Source organism: Cucurbita pepo, chromosome LG15 (genome assembly GCF_002806865.2).
Source record: "Cucurbita pepo subsp. pepo cultivar mu-cu-16 chromosome LG15, ASM280686v2, whole genome shotgun sequence".
Lineage (NCBI taxonomy): Eukaryota > Viridiplantae > Streptophyta > Magnoliopsida > Cucurbitales > Cucurbitaceae > Cucurbita > Cucurbita pepo.
The window spans coordinates 532,078-554,144 of record NC_036652.1 but is presented as its reverse complement, the minus strand read 5'-3'; the positions used below and the strand labels follow the sequence as shown (position 1 = coordinate 554,144).

General features: G+C 36.1%; 3 protein-coding genes across 5 annotated transcripts; 1 reads left to right on the top strand and 2 right to left on the bottom strand.

Annotated features, from left to right (window-relative positions):
- Nucleotides 1-774: 774 nt before the first annotated feature.
- LOC111776238 (ethylene-responsive transcription factor 1B-like) lies at nucleotides 775-1,684 on the bottom strand. Its single transcript, XM_023655635.1, has one exon. It carries the CDS (start codon nucleotides 1,581-1,583, stop codon nucleotides 936-938), a length of 648 nt encoding a protein of 215 aa, XP_023511403.1. The 5' UTR covers nucleotides 1,584-1,684; the 3' UTR covers nucleotides 775-935.
- Nucleotides 1,685-9,699: 8,015 nt separating this feature from the next.
- On the top strand, nucleotides 9,700-13,627 carry LOC111811121. Its single transcript, XM_023697861.1, has 5 exons — nucleotides 9,700-10,123; nucleotides 11,678-11,728; nucleotides 11,818-11,951; nucleotides 12,734-12,834; nucleotides 12,936-13,627. Exons 1-5 carry the CDS (start codon nucleotides 9,782-9,784, stop codon nucleotides 13,112-13,114), a joined length of 807 nt encoding a protein of 268 aa, XP_023553629.1. The 5' UTR covers nucleotides 9,700-9,781; the 3' UTR covers nucleotides 13,115-13,627.
- A 298-nt stretch (nucleotides 13,628-13,925) lies between these two features.
- LOC111811589 (autophagy-related protein 9-like) lies at nucleotides 13,926-21,459 on the bottom strand. 3 transcript variants are annotated; one of them, XM_023698514.1, is made up of 10 exons: nucleotides 21,030-21,459; nucleotides 19,017-19,635; nucleotides 18,598-18,918; nucleotides 18,173-18,395; nucleotides 17,735-17,914; nucleotides 17,444-17,650; nucleotides 16,831-16,908; nucleotides 16,679-16,749; nucleotides 15,728-15,838; nucleotides 13,926-14,987 (listed from the first exon to the last, which is right to left on the bottom strand). In XM_023698514.1, the coding sequence occupies exons 2-10, from the start codon at nucleotides 19,592-19,594 to the stop codon at nucleotides 14,165-14,167; spliced, it is 2,592 nt and encodes an 863-aa protein (XP_023554282.1). In that variant the 5' UTR covers nucleotides 19,595-19,635; nucleotides 21,030-21,459; the 3' UTR covers nucleotides 13,926-14,164. The 3 variants fall into 3 exon arrangements, with proteins under 3 accessions (XP_023554282.1, XP_023554283.1, XP_023554285.1); XM_023698515.1 differs by having other exon boundaries at nucleotides 21,236-21,459; XM_023698517.1 differs by lacking the exon at nucleotides 21,030-21,459 and adding an exon at nucleotides 20,577-20,938 and having other exon boundaries at nucleotides 19,017-19,070.
- Nucleotides 21,460-22,067: the final 608 nt, after the last annotated feature.

The following is a 22,067-nucleotide window of genomic DNA, read 5'->3' as shown; positions in this document are numbered from 1 at the left end:
GCTCAAGATCGGATATATGTTTCCTTTGCATTTTTTTTTTCAATTTGATTTTTATATTTACTAATTAATTTATCATTTTTTAAAAAATTATTTTTTTAAATAAATGATAGTTATTTTTTAAAAAAATTAGTTTCTAAATTTTCAAAATTATAATTAAGAAAATCATTTTTATAATTATTTAATTAAATAAAAGTAAAATAAATATATGATATATAATTATATTCCAAACAAACGTGTAATTTTATAAATAATCTAGTTTCAACTCAATTTAAAGTTAGGTGTAACGGTTTAAGGCCACAGCTAACAAATATTATGTCCTTTTTCCTTTTTGTCTGCTCGGACAAAGTTTTCACACTATTATAAAAAATGCTTTATTCCCCTCCTCTTATAAAAATACTTCGAGACCCAGCGTTCTCGCTGGCAATCGTTTCCATCTACAATCGACGTGGGATCTCACAATCCACCCCTTCAGGTCCTAGCGTTCTCGCTGGCACTCGTTTCTCTCTCTAATCGATATGGGACTCCTTTAGATCCCAGCGTTCTTGCTGGCACTTGTTTCTTTCTCTAATCGATGTGGGACCCCTTCAGGTCCCAACGTTCTCGCTGGCACTCGTTTCTCTCTCCAATCGATGTGGGACGTCATAATCTACTCCCTTCAAAATCGAGCGTATTGGCTCGCATACCAGCATACCACGAGTTGTTTTGAACACTTCTAGAACTTTGAAAAGTTTAGTAAACAAAATTACAGTTCATTTAGTGTATAAAATTACATTATTGAGAAGTAAAATTTGAACAACCTCACTTTACTTTCATATACTTAAACATCTCTAAGAAATCTAAACCTTCACAAGAACATCAAAAATGGCTGAAAAAAAAATTAATGAAAGGGATTTATCGACATGAGAAAATTTGTTTTGAAGATGAAGAACAGAATCTCAGAAGGGGTTGATGCTACAACTCTCATATGAACTTAGCATCAACAGTTCTTCCAAATACTCTGTTCCCAAATCTTCAAAAATCACCATGTTCTTCTTCTTCTTCATCTTCTTCTTCTCCACCGCCGCCGCCGCCGCCGATTTCCTTCTCAGAGAGTGTTTTCTCTTCAAAGCCACCACCGGCGAGCAACCTTCTTCCAGTTGATACTTAATATCCTGGAGTGATTCCCTCACCATTTCCACCGGAAAATTCAGAACCGCCAGTGCTCCTCTCATTGAAAATGCCGCTTGATCATACGCTAACGCCGCGGCTTCCGCGTTATCAAATGTTCCAAGCCAAACCCTAACTCCATGCCTCGTTGAATCCCTAATCTCCGCCGCGTATTTTCCCCATGGCCGTCGCCTTACTCCTCTGTAACTCTTCTCCGCCGTCGTTTTCCTCTGTTTCTCCTCCGCGAAATCGATCGAACTCACTTCGATTTCTTCCTTCACCGCAATTTTCGATTCCGATTCCGTTTGATTTCCGAGAAACTCATCCGGCAGTGGAATCGGGAAAAATTCGCTCCATGAGAACGACGATTCGGCCGATCCGAACGAAGATCCCGTCGAGAAATCGGAATCGGAGAACGAAAAATAAGAGGATTCCATAAGAAATTCCACCGGAAATTGAATCGGAACTCGTAAGAAACTGCCTCTGCTTAAAACAAATTTGAAAAATTAAGCCCTATATATAGCAACGGAAATAATGAAGAATCCCGATCCACAAAATAATTAAACTAAAAAGCTTGGGCGGAATTATAAATAATTTAAAATTGAGGGAATGAAAAATAATTTAACTTTTACAAAGATAATTAAATATAATAGTAGCTGGGTCACGTGCTCGAATAACGCCACAGGCCCGGCGGCGCCATGGGTCCCATTTTGATTTTTTTTATATAAAATAAATAATAATTATCCGAATCAGTAATTAGCCGTCTACGTGGCGGAACACGTCATCGAGATATGTAGAGAATTCACCCGTAATTAGGCTATTGCTTACAGGCTGGACATGACACGAGTGCATTAGTTTAGTAGTTATTAGATCGTAGGAAGATAAATTAATTAATGAATTTTATTTAATGTCAAGTTGATTTAAAGAAGGAATCTAATCAACAACCTTATTTTAATTAAATGGTGTGATTATTATAAGTTAATTAGAGAATAAACCTTTTGTTATTCACTCTTAAAAAATGCACCATGTTTGCAAAGCAGAGCGGGAACGGAAAAAGTCTTCTTTGTCTCCATCTATAACAGCTCAAGCCCACCACTAGTAGATATTGTCTATTTTGGCCCGTTATGTATCGTCGTTAATGATTATAAAATCCCATGTCGGTTGGAGATGGGAGCGAAACATTCCTAATAAAGATGTGGAAACCTCTCCCTAGTAGATTTCTTTTTAATAACCCTAATGTTGATGACGATATGTAGCGGACCAAAACGGACAATATTTACTAAAGGTGGAGTTTGGCCGTTACAAACAGTACCAGAGCCAAACATAGGCAGTGTGCCAGCACGTACGTTGGTCCTTGCCCCCTATTTCAATTCTCATATCTCCATAATTTTTTATACCATCCCTCATTTAACTAACTATTGTTGTACGTTGGTCCTTGCCCCCTATTTCAATTCTCATATCTCCATAATTTTTTATACCATCCCTCATTTAACTAACTAGTGCTCCGTGTTAGACGAACACGACTCTCCACAATGTTATGATATTGTCCACAATGTTATGATATTGTCTACTTTGAGCATGGCTTTGTTTTGGGTTTCCCCAAAAGGCCTCGAACCAATGGAGTTAGAATTCCCCGCTTATAAACCCATGATCATTCCCCTAAATTAGCCGATGTGGGACTTCCATCATCCAACACCTTCCCTCGAACAAAGTGCGCCTCCCCTTAATCGTGGCTCGACTCCTTTGGAGTCTTAGTCATTCTTTTACTGCTTTCGAGGAGGGGCTTGACTTCTTTTCTTTTGGAGTTCTTTGTTCGATATTTGAGAATTTGAGCTATTGGCACGACTAAGTTTAGGGCATGACTCTGATACCATGTTAGACGAACACGACTCTTCACAATGGTATGATATTGTCCACTTTGAGTGGAAGCTCTCATGGCTTTGTTTTGGGTTTCCCCAGAAGGTCTCAAACCAATGGAGTTAGTATTCCTCACTTATAAACACATGATCATTCCCTAAATTAGCCGATGTGGGACTTCCATCATCCAACACTCCCTTCTCCACCCGTTCGAGATGAGTTTCAACGGATTAAATGAAGATGTCTAATCCGGTTTCCTTTTTTTTTTGCTTAATTTATTAATAATATTTTATTTCTAGATTTATTATATATATATATTCTCAACCATCCTCGAACTTTAGGGAGGAGTTCTTCTAGACACGGTGAGCTCTAAGCTACAACCTTATCTTCCACGTATACTCCAGACTTTTTTCAACAATGTCGAGATCTCAATTTTACGGTAATATCCATGAAAATATCGACAGAATGTCATAGATATTTATGAAAAATAGTAAAGAATAAATAAATAATATCAATAAATATTAAATTTTACACAAATTTGATACCTTAGTAATAAAACAGTATTCATACGAGACTTAAAATCTCGTGATCACATAGATGATATGTCAATAATATACAAGCGATACATGCAAAAAGTTATGCAGTTGCACAATTTATTTATTCAGAATAATCCAAGAATATTAATTTTTAAAAAATAGGTTAAATTATACCTAAAATTATGACATATTTAAAATTTTATTAAAATTAATTATTTAGAATATATAATTAAATTTTTATGTCTAATGAAAATTTAAATTTAAAAATTTTGTGTCTAGTAGACCAATAAACCTTTTTTTTTAAAAAATAATAATAAATAGATCGATCGAGTATTTATTAGACCTAAAATTAAAAAAAAAATAGCGATCTATGGAAATAAAAATTTAAAAATTTATGAAATGAAATAAACATAAATTATCTTTAATTGCCTAACAATTATATTGGTCAATGTTCAATATTGTGACAAGTTTGAATGGTTGATATATATATATATAATGATTATCATTATTAAAATTAAAATTAGAAAATATATAAATAATAATCAATAATAAAACTTTTATAAATAAATATATATATATATATATATATATATATATATATATATATATATATTTGTTAATGCAATTTATTTCAAACAAATTGCAAGAAATGGGTCCATAGAAATCTCCTTTAATGTAATTAATTATTAAGTATCTNGTTCGATATTTGAGAATTTGAGCTATTGGCACGACTAAGTTTAGGGCATGACTCTGATACCATGTTAGACGAACACGACTCTTCACAATGGTATGATATTGTCCACTTTGAGTGGAAGCTCTCATGGCTTTGTTTTGGGTTTCCCCAGAAGGTCTCAAACCAATGGAGTTAGTATTCCTCACTTATAAACACATGATCATTCCCTAAATTAGCCGATGTGGGACTTCCATCATCCAACACTCCCTTCTCCACCCGTTCGAGATGAGTTTCAACGGATTAAATGAAGATGTCTAATCCGGTTTCCTTTTTTTTTTGCTTAATTTATTAATAATATTTTATTTCTAGATTTATTATATATATATATTCTCAACCATCCTCGAACTTTAGGGAGGAGTTCTTCTAGACACGGTGAGCTCTAAGCTACAACCTTATCTTCCACGTATACTCCAGACTTTTTTCAACAATGTCGAGATCTCAATTTTACGGTAATATCCATGAAAATATCGACAGAATGTCATAGATATTTATGAAAAATAGTAAAGAATAAATAAATAATATCAATAAATATTAAATTTTACACAAATTTGATACCTTAGTAATAAAACAGTATTCATACGAGACTTAAAATCTCGTGATCACATAGATGATATGTCAATAATATACAAGCGATACATGCAAAAAGTTATGCAGTTGCACAATTTATTTATTCAGAATAATCCATGAATATTAATTTTTAAAAAATAGGTTAAATTATACCTAAAATTATGACATATTTAAAATTTTATTAAAATTAATTATTTAGAATATATAATTAAATTTTTATGTCTAATGAAAATTTAAATTTAAAAATTTTGTGTCTAGTAGACCAATAAACCTTTTTTTTTAAAAAATAATAATAAATAGATCGATCGAGTATTTATTAGACCTAAAATTAAAAAAAAAATAGCGATCTATGGAAATAAAAATTTAAAAATTTATGAAATGAAATAAACATAAATTATCTTTAATTGCCTAACAATTATATTGGTCAATGTTCAATATTGTGACAAGTTTGAATGGTTGATATATATATATATAATGATTATCATTATTAAAATTAAAATTAGAAAATATATAAATAATAATCAATAATAAAACTTTTATAAATAAATATATATATATATATATATATATATATATATATATATATATATATTTGTTAATGCAATTTATTTCAAACAAATTGCAAGAAATGGGTCCATAGAAATCTCCTTTAATGTAATTAATTATTAAGTATCTTCAACCACTTGATAAGACTTTTGCTACCTAAATACTCTATTGTTCCTTTTAACTTTTTTTTATTTTTTATTTTTTCCCATTAAATTATTCGGGCTCGCTTTTACAACGATCCAACTTCTAAAACATAACCAAACTAAAACCGCTGCCTTAGACATGATATGTGAACATTATAAAATGGGCTTTTCCCGAGATCTCTAAAAAGGACTTTCAAAACATATATCATAAAATTAGACATAAAAAAACGTGAATTCTAAAATCGTGAGGCTGACGACGACACATAACGAGCTAAAAACAGACAGTATCTGCTAATGATGAGTTTGAGCTGTTACAAAGAAGCATATAACGTTAACCATCGAGGATGATTTTATCCTTACCTAAAAAAAGATTTTTTTAAAAATAATCAGGGTTTTCTTTTCTTCGTGGTTTCACGTACATCACTTTCATGTACACGAAATCCTCTAGACATGTATTGCTTCCGTGCACTGTGTTGTTTCTCTAATGTATATCATTCGTGCACACCGACTCTAAAGAAAGAAGGGATTTTGTTTCATTATTTCATGGTTTTTACGAGCATACACGTGCACGATGTCCTACATACAACAAAACGACAAGACGTTCTAATAGTAAAGCCACCCGAATAGAGGAATTAAGATAAATTTCGCCGAGTAAAAATTATTTAAATAAGGTGAGGTCATTTAGATTTAGATAGGTGAAGTTAGCTAGGGGTTTTGAGTGTAAAGCCACCTAACCAAATCAGCAACTTGCCATATCTAGGGAGATTGCTGACGTCATCATTTCATTCCCAATTACATGGGACCACCCTATTAAAATTTTATTTATTTATTTATTTATTTATTTATTGCCATGTTCATGAACCCAACTTGCCTCCCATTTTTATTTATTTATTTATTTATTTATTGGTCCTATCTATACCTATAAAGCTAGCAAGATAAATAAAATAATAATAATAATAATAATCTTATTTAATTAAAAAAAAATCCATATTATTTAAAAAATTCGTTTAAATTGCCCTCGTGTTAAAAATCAGTGGAGACGACTTCTTAAGTTCATTGCATCTTACAATGGTTCCATGAATTTATTTTGAAATTCTTGACTTTTTTTTTTTTCCTATTTATTAATTTATTATCAGATCACATAAACGTTTCTTTCTAGAAGGATACCTCGTTTTGTTCTATTTTGTAACATCCGAGTAAACAAAGGTTACATGAATGAACCTGAACCACATCCGAACGAGAGTGATCCTAAGAATATGATGACTAAGAAACACTTAGAAGTGAGGAGTAAATAATAAAATGGGTTCATAGCCATCGTATGTCAGATCCAAATTTCAAACCCTAATCGAAATTCTGGGTGTAGGGCGTTACCTGTTTTGTTAACTATTGTTCTCCTTTACCCTTTTCAATGTTCTCTGTTTTCTTTGTAATTGTACGCGTGTGAGGAAATACCGAGAAGCAAAAATAGCTCCAAAGAGCATTTATTCATTGAATGATCTGTAGTACCCTGATCCCGAATTAAAGAAAGTTGAGTTTTGGAAGCTAGGGGAAAAGAAGAAGCAATAAGAACAATACCCATTTGGATTTTTTTTGTTAAATATATAAAAATAGAAACCCATTTGAATTTATATTGAGAAAATTCCAAAGTTATTTGATTTGAAAGGGATGGATTATGTATAGATTCAAGCAATGTTTGAAGAAGTGTTCTAAGGCCTCCATTTTATATGGATTGAACTTAGGGTTTAATAATAATAATAATAATAAGGTTTTAAAACTATGCCTTAATTTAATCCCATGTTTTTCATATTAAGACTTATAAGTTCCTTTTTTGGTCATATTCTTTCTTTTTGAAGCTATTATGATAAGCTAGCCAATAAGGACCGTGTGATAGAGCTATGTCATATGCTGGTCGGGTATATTAAATATTTATAAGTCACAATGCATTACTAACATTAATTACAAACGTCAAATATTCTTAATTTTTTTAATAATCTTAAAAGTAGAGTAGGGTAGGATTGGGTTTGTGAGATCTCACGTCGGTTGGAGAGGAGAATGAAACATTCCTTTTTAAAGTGTAGAAACCTCTCCCTAATAGACGTGAACTAATGGCAATACATAACGGGCAAAAAATGGACAATATCTGCTAGTGGTTGGCTTGGGTTGTTACAAATAGTATCAAAGCCACACAACAAGCGGTGTACGCTGGGCTACAAGAGGATTGAATTTTAAGGCCCCACATCGGTTGGAAATGAGAACAAAACATTCCTTATGAGAGTGTGTAAACCTCTCTCCAACAGACGCGTTTTAAATTGTGAGACTGACGCGGATACGTAACGGACCAAAATAGACAATATTTGTTGGTGGTGGGTTTGAGTTGTTATAGGGTTGACTCATGAACGACCTGAATTTTTAGTTTTTAAAAAGTTCAACTCAACTCAAACCAAAAAAATCTAACCCAACCCGACCTTTATGGTTTGAGTTAGTAGTCTAGGTTAATCGGGTCTTAGACCGATAACTATGGCACTTGAATTGATCAACTTAGACTGGTTTTCGTGTTTTTCAATTTTATTTTGAACCCTAATTAAAAAGGAAAAAATATGTTATTAAATGAGTTTAATTAGCTAAGATATAACTTTAGCCACCAAATTTCAATAAATAACTAATTAATTACTCGTCAAAATTTCAACGTTTGAATTCCATTCAAAAAATGTTGGTTTGAAACTACTAGAGCTTCACACGTGTTACGAAGCACGTGAGAGAAAAGGAATTAATGATTTTAATGCATATTTTATTCATATTATATGATTGAAATACCAATTTTATTTTTTAATATATATATAAAATATGATAATAATAAGGTCCAATATTATTAAACTTTCGGTTAAATTAATAATTATATCAATTTAAGTATAAGACTTTAAAAAATGAATCAATTAGACTCTTCCTTAGACCTAAAATTTTTGCATGAGCGTATAAATGAGACACCACCAAAAGTCGTAGTCGAGTCAACCCCCAACATGGTGTGAACCCTAGCAAACGGTTGTGCCATATTTGGCTAGACCCATTTTTTCGAGGATTGATCTTTGTGCTACAAACAGCATCGGTCAATACAAGTGAAGAAATTCTCATTTTCTGAACTCATTGTGATAACCCAAAGAATTTTGCCATTTCGAGCTATCCATTGAGTAAAAGGATGATTTGCTATAGTGCTTAGAGTAGTCGGTGGTTTCTTCCTCCTCGATAGCTGCAGATCTGTGTCGTTGCCTGAGTCGTAGCTCAGGCTCAAAACTACTCGGACACATATCTTAATTGTTGCACAACTATGTGTTTTTCAGCTCATCGAATCTCACCGAGCCGATTTTCATTTGCTCATTCTATCCTGTTTGTTTCTATGTTAACTATATTATTGGAATCTCAATCGTTAGTCTGGATAGTAACTTTAAATCGAACAAAGTAGAAGATATTTTGAGATCTATATTTGGGCCATGAGAAGATTTTTTCAAGGCCCATGGTGAAAAGATGGGCCTTATGTGGGCTTTAGATGGGCCTTGATTTTCTTTAAAGAAAATGGAAAAAATTAAAATAATAATAATAATAATAATAATTTTGTGGATGAGAAATGATACGAAAATAAAAAAATTTAATTTAATCAATCAAAATATACTTTTATTTTATTAATTTTACATTTTAGAAAATATTTAATAGGATTTTAGTTAATTTAAAAAATAAATTATTTAAATATTAAAAAATGCGAAGCTTATAGCTTGGTTTTATTGAATTATTTTATACTTTATTCGAGATATTTAAATTTTTATTATTTAAGAAAACTCAATTTTCCCATCTCTAAAAAATTTCTAAAAAATTTAAAAATAAGTTTAAATTTAAAAAAATCACAAAAATATTTTTTAACTAAAAAAAAGTTTAATTAGTAAATTATTAATATTTAGTTTTAAAATTCCAAAAATATCTTTAAATTATTTTTTTAAAAAATAAAAAAATATAATTATCTTACCATTACGTTTCAAAGATAATATTATAATTTCTTTTAGATAATCTATGAGGTGTCGATAATTATTTTTTAGATAATTTTTGAAATAAAGTAAAGAAAATGTGTTTTTTAGATTATTTTGTTTAGTTTAAAAATATTTTAAAAACAAAATATAAAGTTAAAATCAACAGCCCCATTTGCCGGCGGAGCCACCTCCTTCCTCCGTCCTCCTTCATCTCAACTTACTGTTTCTGAAATTGTTCCAATGAGATCGGCGACATTTCTCCGTTGCCCCTACTTCTTGCTTCCTGTTCATGGCTTCAGCTCTTCCACATCCAAGAACTCCATTAAATTTAAGCCCACTTTCTTCAATTCGCGAGCTAAACCGGCCCGATTGGTTGTATTTTGTTGTCGGGATTCAGAGAAATCTGTTCGGAATGAGCAGTCTGTGGGGATTGACGATTCGAATCGGGCTTTGATGGAGAAGAACATAGAGCGAATGCAATGGAATGTGGAAGTGGGTAGCCCTAGTGTTCGATTTCAGCCTCTCGCCAAATTGAGCTTGAACGACAAGGCTTCTCTTCTCTTGACATTCATTGCCCTAACGGTAAATTGGATTTTTCATATTTTTTTGTCTTCTAAATCCTCTCAATTTGCTGTGTGTTTTGTGAATTTCTGGTAGTTATTGGCTGTGTCCTGAAGAATGCTGCTGATTCTATAACCGATAATGTTTCTTTGAGATTTAAGAATTAATGGTGAACGTGTGCCTTCTTTTCGTTTCTTTGTTATTCCTTGTTGATTATGATTAGTTCCTAACAAATAGAATAGTTTTTTGGTTTTATCAATCCTTGAAAGTTTCTCCTTACTACTTTTGATTATTATGAATGTTCATTAGCAGATCAATTTCTGATTATAGAGATGTTGAGCTAAGAAGAGTAAAAGAGATTGTTGATGTTGTAAATTGTCATGAAGAATAAGTTGATGAATCTTTTGGATCCATAAACATTTTTGGTGCATTCTTCTTTCCTATCCATTGGAATTTATTTGGTTCATCTCCCATTCATTTGGTTCATTTCCCTCTTTTGATACATGAATCATCTTGATTCATGTATGACATTAATGCTTCTATGCCTTTATAGAGGGTAGTCTAGTGAATTTGAGTGTCATTTTGTATTTGTTGAGTGACATTTGGAAGGAACTTTATTAAGTGAGATTTTGTAGTGTAAGAGTGTGAGATATACACTTTGGTTATTGAGATTGGTTGCTACCCGTAGATGTAGGGGAATTTCTTTTCTCCTAACCACGTAAATATTTGTGTCTCTTTGTTTAATTTCTGTTTGTGAGTGTGTGATGTTATCTTCTTTAATATAATACAATTATGTAATGTTAAACAATACAACAAACAAATGAAATCGTGTTACCTTTGCTGATCATTTCTGGCTGGGTTTTCACCTTACATATGTATGGTTTCTGATGGAGAGGACAAATCCTTCCCAATTGGAAGGTGATTTTGTAAGTAGCTATCGTTAGGAAGGAGAGCTCTCCTCCCCTAGTCCGGTTGTCTTTCTGTAACAGCCCAAGCCCAAGCCCATCGCTAGTAGATATTGTCCTTTTTGGGCTCTTCCTCTCGGGCTTCCCTTGAAGGTTTTTAAAATGTGTCTATTATGGAGAGGTTTCCATACCCTTACAAAGAATGTTTCGTTTCCCTCTCCAACCGATGTGGGATCTCACACATTCTCCCTTTGGGTAATGCATTTTTCATGTTTCCTATAATTTTAAGAGAGAGGGAGAGAGGGAGAGAGGGAGAGATGGAGAGGATAATCCTTAGATGTCATAGGTGTATTTTGTTCAAGCTCGAGAAGCTCGGTGTGGTTTTAGGTTTCGTAGATGAACGGCTATGTTATCTTTTATTGTGTTGAGCTCTGGATTGAAAATCACTTGAGGGTTTTTGTTCCCATAACAACACCTCTCCTTATAATAGAGCTAGTTATTTGATACTGCTTTTCTATTAAGTTGGATGTTTCTGAATTGTGCCCTTGGTAGGAGCTGACCTGTGCTTACTAATGGGAGTATGTGATGAACACCCACTTTCACATACTTCTAACGAGTTATTTGTTCATTATGTATTTGTACAAACATTGATTTGTGTTTATTGGTGCAGGCTTCTGTGGCATTTACAAGCCTTGTCATTGCGGCTGTGCCAACGCTTAATGTAAGTTCATTGATAACACGCCACTCCACAATGTTATGAATTATGAATTATGAATCTGAGAGTAGTAATTTTCTACAAATTTTATGTAGGCGATGCGCAGAGCTGCCATTTCACTTTCAAAACTAGCTGACACAGCTCGGGAAGAACTTCCTGGTACGATGGCTGCCATTAGACTTTCTGGCATGGAGATCAGTGATCTGACTCTTGAACTTAGCGATCTAAGGTGAGAACAGTTCCTTATCTGGGTCCATCTCTTCTTGCCAATAGTTTTGTGGTTAAGAATATATTTGACGAGTTTTGAGATGCGAATCGTCTTCGTTAATGTATGTCTTTAGCGTAGAAATTTTTTAAGGGTATTGAGGAAACCTGGGATTAAGTTTTGGATGTAGCGCACTTTAATGCTTCCCTTTGTATCTACAAAAATAATAGTCCAAGTCCACCGCTAGCAGATATTGTCTTATTTGGCCTTTTTCTTTTGGACTTCTCCTCAAGGTTTTAAAACGCGCTTGCTAGGGAGACGTTTCCACACCCTTACAAAGAATGTTTCACTCCTCCCCAACCGATATGGGATCTCACAATCCACCCCCCGAATGTCCTCATTGGCACACCGTCTAGTCCACTCCCTTATAGCCCAAGCCCACCGTTAGCCGATATTGTCCTCTTTAGGCTTTTCCTTTCGGACTTCCCGTCAAGGTTTTAAAACGCGTCTGCTAGGGAAAAGTTTTCACACCCTTGTAAAGAATACTTTGTTCTCCTCTCCAACCGATGTGGGATCTCACACTTCGTCTTTTGATCACAGCGGTCAGAGTGATATATCTTCGTTTTCTCTTTTGATTGTTCTCTCATTTTCTTAATGAAAGTAGCTTCTAAGCAGGTCTAAAGATTTACATCATGGATATGACATATATTGCTTGTTTCTTGTATCATCATCTCCTCTTCTCTGTGTGTACCATCATTCCTTCCAACTTTTCTGAGCAATCTGCCTGGATTTCGTTGTGATCACAGCCAGGAGATAGCAGATGGGGTAAACAAATCAGCTCAGGCTGTCCAAGCAGCAGAAGCTGGAATTCGTCAGATCAGTGCAGTTGCCCACCAAAAAACAATGTGTATGTTCGACTACAAGTTGTATAAGATAACTTATTCTACACGTGCTTATGACTAATCACCAGAGTTTAACAGCTTATACTATGTTGTCTGCATAATACAGCAATGATTCAAGAGAGAGCAGACCTGCCCGTTATTTCTTTGCAGCCTGTTGTTGCTGGAGCTGCAAAGAAGACTTCTCGGGCCGTAGGCAAAGCTACACGAACCATCATGAAAATGATCTCCGGAGGGGAAAGTATGGAGAATGATGATGATAATAGTTTAGATAGACTGGAAGTTTGAGTTTGCTGGTTCCTTGCTTGAAATCGATTTAACGGTGTAAATATCACACAAGCGTTTATCCTGTACTTGTCGATACGAAGACCTGAAATGCATCTTCAGACACTCAAAAGTTGGGAAATCTTCAAATAATGACATTAATCAGCTCTATTTTCACCCCCATCCCACCGAGGTGTGCAAAGGTTTCTTCGGACAATACGAAGATCATTCGAATTGTATACTGCTCGAGCCATTGAAAAGAAACGTTCGGAAAAGAAATGACTAAGATACAATGCACTTTAATGCTTCCCTTTGCATCCCCAAAATGTAGCATTGAATGTTCAAGAAATTTGCAGGTAGAGCCTGTTGAAAGGCTCGGGTTCTCAAGCAGAAGGTTGAATTCACGAGGTAGACGATACCACCTTGTAATCGAAAAATTATCTGATGAAGGAAAAAATTATCTGATGAAGTCGTCACAATGTAACTAACAGTTTTTCACCGTTGATGTATGAATCAAAATATCTTAAATTTATAGCTCATGGTTATTAGGGGACATACACATTTTTTTGATCCACATCTAACCGTTATTACAAGACAATCAACAAGTGTCCGAGTGTGATGGGCACAGCTTTCTTGCTATTGGGTTACTACATTTTCATCGGTAAATGCTGTCCTAATTTGCACGAGTTTAGTTTGCTCAGGTTTTCAAGTTTTCATGCCCAACAGCGCTCTCTCCAACGATGTGGAATCATCGACTCGAAGTTCATAAAATTCCAGCTTTTCAGTTTGAAAGAGAAGCGTGGTTTGTCTAAGCACGAGTTTGAAGAGAATGAAATGCTATGGAAGAATGAATTGGGTGTCATTAATAACTTGAATGTGCCATTACTTACACATTCGCATGGCCCCAAGAGGCTTCAAACCAAACATTAGAAGCCTACGAAGAATGTTTTGTTTGATGAATTTATGTACAGAAAAAGAATTTAAGGATTCTGCTGTAATGTTGGCAGAAACATAAAAGAACCCTGAAAATCAATATGCATCCCTTAGCTTCCACATATAAAGTATAAGCACCTATTACTCGAACCTTGTAGATTCGGGTTTTAGAGCGTCTGGAGTTTCACTGTACACATCTCCGAAATGAAGATCCAATTCTCCAGTCTCTATGTCTTCTAAGTAGGTGGCTCGGGACAACTTTCCGAACCCGCTCCATTCCATCTGTTGTCGCTCCTCCGAGCTTCTTTCTGAGATGTTATCGTAGCGACTCTTCATAGTAGTGTGCCTATTGAAATCAGGAGGCTCCATGAAACTTGTTTCGGGTTGATCCCAAGATGCGATATTTCGATCCCACCACTGAGTTTTAGTATCAGGATTTGCAGTACTGGTAAAATCTTGATGTTGAAATATGCTTTCGCGAACGATCGGAGCTGATGTGGAAGCCCCGAGTTGAGATTGTGATCGATCCATGGGATGATCTTCCTTCCAGTAATCTTCGTAGCTCCGTTCTTTTCGAGTGAAGTCGGGTGGCGTCCAATAAACTTTTGAGTTCGGCTCCATTGATTCAGATGGTTCTTCAGGGATGTCTCCCGAGTTACTGGCTTTATCTCGTGGTGCGTTTGTATAATAATGATCAAGTAGGTAAGGAAAGTTTCTATGGTGTTCATCCAGCCATAGAAAATCCATCCAATTAGCAGCTGCTGAATTTGGGCGGGGTAGTTCCCCCGAAAAAACCCTGTTCCTGTCCCGATGACCGATTGAACTACGACGTCCTTGATGTATTTCTTGTGGCTGATATACATGTCCCCGACGCTGCAACATTCGGTCCCGAAAAGTCTGTAGATTTGACAGGAACTGCTTGCCCTGAGCATTTGGTTCCCATGCAGGATAGCTACTACAGAAACTGCAGCAAGAAACACTTCAGAGAAACTAACTTGAATACAACATTTTCACACAAAACACGACACTAATCAAGTTCATGAATGGACAACTGGGTCAGCTAATCTTTAGCAAAACTACATTCTATCTTGTTGGTCGCTCAAATCAAAGCAAGTCGAACGGTTGAAACAAAGAACGTGCATGAGATGTTTATATCAAAGAAGAAATATCGAACCAGCTCTCGTTCTATCATTTACATATTTTTCACCAAAATTCATTGTAATAGCCCAAGCCCACATTGGTTGGGGACGAGAATGAAACATTCTTTATAAGGGTGCGAAACCTCTCCCTAGCAGACGCGTTTTAAAAACCTTGAGGGAGGAGAACGAAAGATCCAGGGTGTGAAAACCTCTCCCTAACAGACGCGTTTTAAAAACCTTGAGGGAGGAAAAGCGTTTTAAAAACTTTGAGAGGGGAGAACGAAACATTTTTTTATAAGGGTGTGGAAACCTCTTCCTAGCAGACATGTTTCAAAAACCTTGAGGGGAAGCCCGAAAGGGCCAGCTCAAATAGGACAATATCTGTTAGCAATGGGCTTTGACTGTTACATTTATCCAAACAGCTAAAAGTAAGAACGGGGCGTCAGAAATGCATTTAAATCAGAAGAGTTAAGAGAAACAATTCCGAGAATGAAATTGGCATAACGAAACGATCTGAACGAGCAACGACGACATAAAATGTCCAGAGAAAAGCTGATGATTGTACCTTAAGAATGATTTCTCCATTTTCCCCTGGGAGCTTCTCTCCGCACCTGGTGCGGTATGTGGTGACCCATAGCTGATATTTCCATGTTTAGGGAAGTCAAAGGTACTGAAACTGCAGAAGACAAGGAAACATCCAAAAATTATAAGAACCTAAATTTTAGGGGGAAAAAAAATGTATATTAGAAGCCGAAGCTATATCACATGTAACGATCCTAGCCCACCGCTAGGAGATATTGTCCTCTTTGGGCTTTCCCTTTCGAGCTTCCCCTCAAGGTTTTTAAAACATGTCTGCTAGGGAGTGGTTTCCACACCCTTATAAAGAATGCTTCGTTCTTCTCCCCAACCGATGTGGGATCTCACAATCCACCCCTCTTCGAGGCCCAGCGTCCTCGCTGACACTCGTTCTCTTCTCCAATCGATGTGGGACCCCCCAATCCACCCCCTTTCAAGGCCCAACGTCCTTGCTGGCACACCGCCTCTTGTCTACCCTCCTTCAGAGCTCAACCTCCTTGCTGGCACATCGCCCAATGTGTGGCTCTGATACCATTTGTAACGACCCTAGCCCATCACTAGCAAACATTGTCCTCTTTGGACTTTCCCTTTCGGGCTTCCCCTCAAGGTTTTTAAACGTATCTACTAGGGAGAGGTTTCCACACCCTTATAAAGAATGTCTCCCCAACCGATGTGGGATCTCACAACACATTTCTCAAGGACGGTATAAATAAGGATGAGAACGAGATGTAGTGTCGGGCCTCTTAGCAGAGATAGTAACTAATGGGAGGGGTGTATTTAGATGAGTATATAGCAAGTCCGTGAGGACGGGGGACGTCTTTGAATTTCCCCCCGGCTTTACATTTCTTAAATCTTTTGAATCTCATTTGACTCTTTCATTCAGGCACAGTTAAATGCAAGGAAAGAGTAAAGATGATGATAATATAAGAAACACAATAACCTGCAAACATGACCAACACCTTCAATATGCACTGTGAAGTCTGCAATGAACTGCAAAATGTCATCCACCCTCTGCAAATATACAAATATCAGTGACTGCAAGGCAATGACCACAGTAAAATGAGATCTGATATGGTCTAAAAAGCTGCCAACCTCTGGAACAACAAACACAAGCAAGAATGGGGTGAGAAAAATGGAGACCATCTCCTCAAGTAACATCATTCCTGTATACTGCATCAGAAACGGTCCGTGAGAGAGAGAAAGAGAGAAGATTACAACCTCAATGACAAACAACGAAAAACGAGAAAAGAAAACACTTCGGTGAGGCTTAGATTGTGAGTTCTTCGTAAGTGCAGCGACGTCGGTGACGGAGTCATGTGATGTAAGAGAGTTTTAAGCAACGGGGAACTAATAGAATATGAGTAAGAAATTGGGTAACTGAGGTGGTCAGGTATGCTGTAACAGCCCAAGCCCAAGCCCACCACTAGCAAATATTGTCCGTTTTGGCCCATTACGTATCGCGGTCAGCCTCACGGTTTTAAAACGCATCTTCTAGGGAAAGGTTTCCACACCCTTATAAAGAATGTTTCGTTCCCCTCTCCAACCAATGTGGGATCTCACATCAACCCTCCCAGAGTCATACTCTCTTTGCTGATTAATAATGTTGAGTTTCATCAATAGATGGGATGATCTCAAGTTCGAAGTTACCGGTTTTAATTCTCTTACCAGCCACACAGAGAACGAAATGAATCGCTAGCAAGTTTACCTGGAAAAGGGTTTCAAATTCTAGTCGCACACGCTCAGAATTTTCCTTGCCACGCCATCTCTTCGGCATATAATGAGTATGCTGCACGACGATAGACATTGCCCCCTCGGGATCTAGAACTAAAATCTCATCTGTAACGGCAGCCCGACTAATAGCAGTTATAGTTCCAAAAACAGCAGCATACCATAGGAGGTTGCGGCCGAAAATCTGAATGGTAAAAGAATGCATTTAGATCGAAGTGCATAGTGAACACATCATTTCAGGGCTAAGAGTAAATGAAATGTATATTACATGGCCTTCCAGTAAAGATTCGTCCAGAAAAGCAATGATAATCAGAATAGCAGCAAAGCCCCCAAAGACAAATGAAATGAACTTTGCGATTATCGAAATAATCGGAGAGGGAAATTGCTTTAGGTACTCCGAAGCATGAAGCACGCTGCTATTCATCCGGTGCTTGAACAAATGTTCGACCTGCCAAACATATAGTAGCAATAATAATATTATGTGATACATTTTTTAAGAATAACAAAATCTTGTTCTGTTATTTCATAATCGTCATCTATTACACGACATATTACAACCTAAATCTCTCCTTTTTTTTATGTCATAATCATCAACGGTTGCAAGTTATAGCCTAAACGCGGTCAGCACAGTAGCAGATAGGATAATCGAGCACTTGGACAAGGAGATAAATTTAAATCTAATAAAATCTAAAGAGTCGTTGTGTACCTCATTAAACTCCCTAAATATCCACTTCGACAAATTCGACCACCTTCGAGATGATGCTGTACTTGGGTGGTTATAGAACTGTTCAGCGTGCCTCAGAAAGAGGTATACCAACATGAATATGACAAGAAATGGAGAAAGCAGGAGCATCACGACTCCAACGACCGCAAGCCTTTTCTTTAATGTTCTAGGATTGGATATGAACTCCCTTCTCACACAGTAATTACTGCAACAGGAGTATGTTTCAGTCAGTAGATATTCTACATCGCAAGCAGAAAATCGTTAAAATGTTTGAGATCTTATCAACAATCGTTAAAAAACTTGTATCCTTTCGTACTATTTGATCCACCTAAGACCTAGCCATAGCCATAGCCATAGCCATGTTCTAAATAACAGAGAGAAATAATTCCAGTAACAAACATACGTACCGATCGAACATGCTCTGTAGTATGCACCAATTCAACGTCCATTCAAGACTTTTTGTCAACGTTAAACGGTAATGATTTCTGAACGAGTCAAATTTCACAGCTGGGCCAGCACCCGGGACCCATTGCGAGATAGGAAAAGCTAGTACTCCTTTGTTAAGCATCCCAATCAGGTAGTTCTCTTTTCGCATCAAGCGCATGACCACATCATGAGCAGAGAGATCCTTAGCCACACAGAGTTGACGAGTACTTTGGAGCTCGACAACCTTCTCGAGAATTGTTGCCCATGGCATAGTTTTGATTTCATTGTCGGATATTTGAAGACTTCACATAAAGAAAAACTGGGTGTCAATATGAATCTAAGAACACTCATAAACTAGTTTAAGTCACTTAAAAGCATTGATAAAATTTGTTCAACGAACCTGTTGTAGTAAAAGTGACGGATTCCTAGAATGTCCTTTAGCTGTGCAAAAAACCTTAAAAAGCAAAAGGTCCAATAAACAGAAAATATGCCCAAATATCCAATGATTATAGCTTTCGAAACTGTCATATGGCGTAAGGGGTGCTCGTGAAGAGCTTCCTTGGCAAGATCACACGGTTTAGTTCCAGACTCCACTGCGTCCATCCCGCACTTGGCGTTACGAAGACCATTCCAATCAACAAATAGTAAGAAAAAAGCTGAGAAACATATGGTAAAACCAAGACTTAGAAGCTCTACTATCCACTTTGTTATGATGCACCAAAGCCCTTTGTCACAGTAATAGCTATAGAGCCTTTCAAAGAATAGGTCCAAGTCAGCTATTGGTTCCACGCTTAAGCGCTCCCCATCAAGAAGCTCGGTAGGGCTCTCACTACCAAGATTTGGCACTCGTCCAAAGGTAGATAGTTCGATCTCTGGCGCCACATCCTTAAGCAACGAAGATGTTAAAGACGATTCACCACGGGCTTTCCATCTAAAAATTCCAACATTATCTGCATCCCGTGTTCCACTGAGCATCATTCACTAAGACGGACAGTGGGTCGATACAGCAAGTCCATTAACTGAAAGTAGTTGAAAGAGATGGCAATAAGAAAAGCTTGAGCTACCCAGATCAAAATAATAATGTATGACGGAAGATAGCTTAGAGAGGAAAAATACAACCAAATCCAACTATCATGTTGTATTTAACTTTAGATGGTAAGTATAGTCATTCACATAAAACTTGATACCAAAAAAATGGTCATGTCAAAAACACTTTAACTAGCAATTTAATAAGAGTTTAGACAATCCGAACGTGTAGAAATACTTCAAGAAAACGAAGAGGAAGGGTCTTTAGGATGAAGTTCCCGAACGAGTTAATCTTAACTCATTCACCAATTATATCATTTATCCAAGAATCGACAATGCTGGAAGTCAACAATTACATAATCATCCTCCAAGAATCCACTTCCCCCCTCCTTCGGGGCCCAGCAAGGATGCTGGCACACCACAACGTGTCAACCCCCCTTCAGGATCCACCCCCTTCGGGGTCCAGCATCCTCGCTAGCACTCGTTCCCTTCTCCAATCGATGTGGGACCCAACAATCCACCCCCTTTTGGGATCCAGCGTCTTTGCTGGCACACCACAACGTCGTTGGCACATCATCCAGTGTCTAGCTCTAATATCATTTGTAACGGCCCAAGCCCACCACTAGTAGATATTGTCCTCTTAAGGCCTTCCCTTTCGGGCTTCCCCTCGAGGTTTTTAAAACACGTCTGCTATGGGGAGGTTTCCACACCCTTATAAAAAATGTTTCATTCTCCGTTCTCCTCCCCAACCGATGTGGGATCTCGCAGAAGCAAGGGAAGTACAAACGAAAGATGGAATACTTGAAAAGTCTGAATATAGACAATTATACATTTAGAGAAAGGAGTGGAAGGGGGGAAAGAATCCAGATGGTCTTGCAACACGAATCAAAGGCCATAATCAATTAGCAAAAAGATACACAAAANTGCAAAAAACCTTAAAAAGCAAAAGGTCCAATAAACAGAAAATATGCCCAAATATCCAATGATTATAGCTTTCGAAACTGTCATATGGCGTAAGGGGTGCTCGTGAAGAGCTTCCTTGGCAAGATCACACGGTTTAGTTCCAGACTCCACTGCGTCCATCCCGCACTTGGCGTTACGAAGACCATTCCAATCAACAAATAGTAAGAAAAAAGCTGAGAAACATATGGTAAAACCAAGACTTAGAAGCTCTACTATCCACTTTGTTATGATGCACCAAAGCCCTTTGTCACAGTAATAGCTATAGAGCCTTTCAAAGAATAGGTCCAAGTCAGCTATTGGTTCCACGCTTAAGCGCTCCCCATCAAGAAGCTCGGTAGGNAACATGATAAACACAAACAAATGATAACAAAAAAAAAAATCAAAAGGAATCAAAATAAGCAACAGGGTTAGCCACAAACATTACCTTCAAAAGAAACATGAATGAAGGGATTGAAGCAGATGAAGATAAGACAAACCCAAGTCAAAATTAGTGGTTCAGATGATCGGGAGAGATTAAAACCCCCAAAAACAGCAGCCGCGAATCAAAGAACAGAAGGAAATCGATAGAAACAAGGCGAAATCAAAGAGGAAAATGAAAGGGGTTGCGTGCAAGGGAAGAAGAAAATTTACAGAATTAATCGGGTGTTATGAGTTGGACTGAGTTGAGAGTTCGATTGTGTGCTTCCAATCTTTACACAGCTCGGATTTCGGATTAAGAAACAAAAATAAATAAATAAAAATGAGAGTCCCGGAAGAAACGTGAGGTCAGGTCGTCTCTTTGCTTCTCCTCTCGGCAGCCTTAATCGAGCAGTCTGCTCATTTGGGTTGCTCCACTTTTTGTATCTCACCTTCAAATCATTAGCTTAATTAAAAAATAAGGGCTCACATTCTATAACTCAAACCAGATATTTTCAGTTAAATTTTAAATTTTTTTTATAAATATTTTATTTATTTAATATGTAAATTTTAATTCTATATTAAAAAAATCAAATGACTCGAAAAACTTGATCACCCGTAGCTTGTCCGATTTTGGAAGGGTTTAAATAAATGCAAATTTTATAAATTAAATTGATTATTCGCGTACGATATCATTATTATGTATATATTATTTTTTATATTTAATTTATATAATTATTTTTTATTATTTATTATTCCGCTACTCTTTAAAATATTTTTTAATTATTTGAAATATAATTTTTTTAAAAATATATTGGGGTTTGCAAATATTACTTAAATGTTAAAAAAAAAATAGTCTAATATTAAAAATAAATTATTTTAACTATATGAATTAACTTAATTTAAAATTTTTATGGTTGTTGCTTCATTATTTAATAAGATTAAATAATTATTTTAATTTTATATGAAATAAATAAATAAATAAAGCAATTTGATCCGCATACCAGAAGCGTATCTGATCAGAATCTTTCTTTCTTTTTTTTTCAATATATATTTATTATTATTG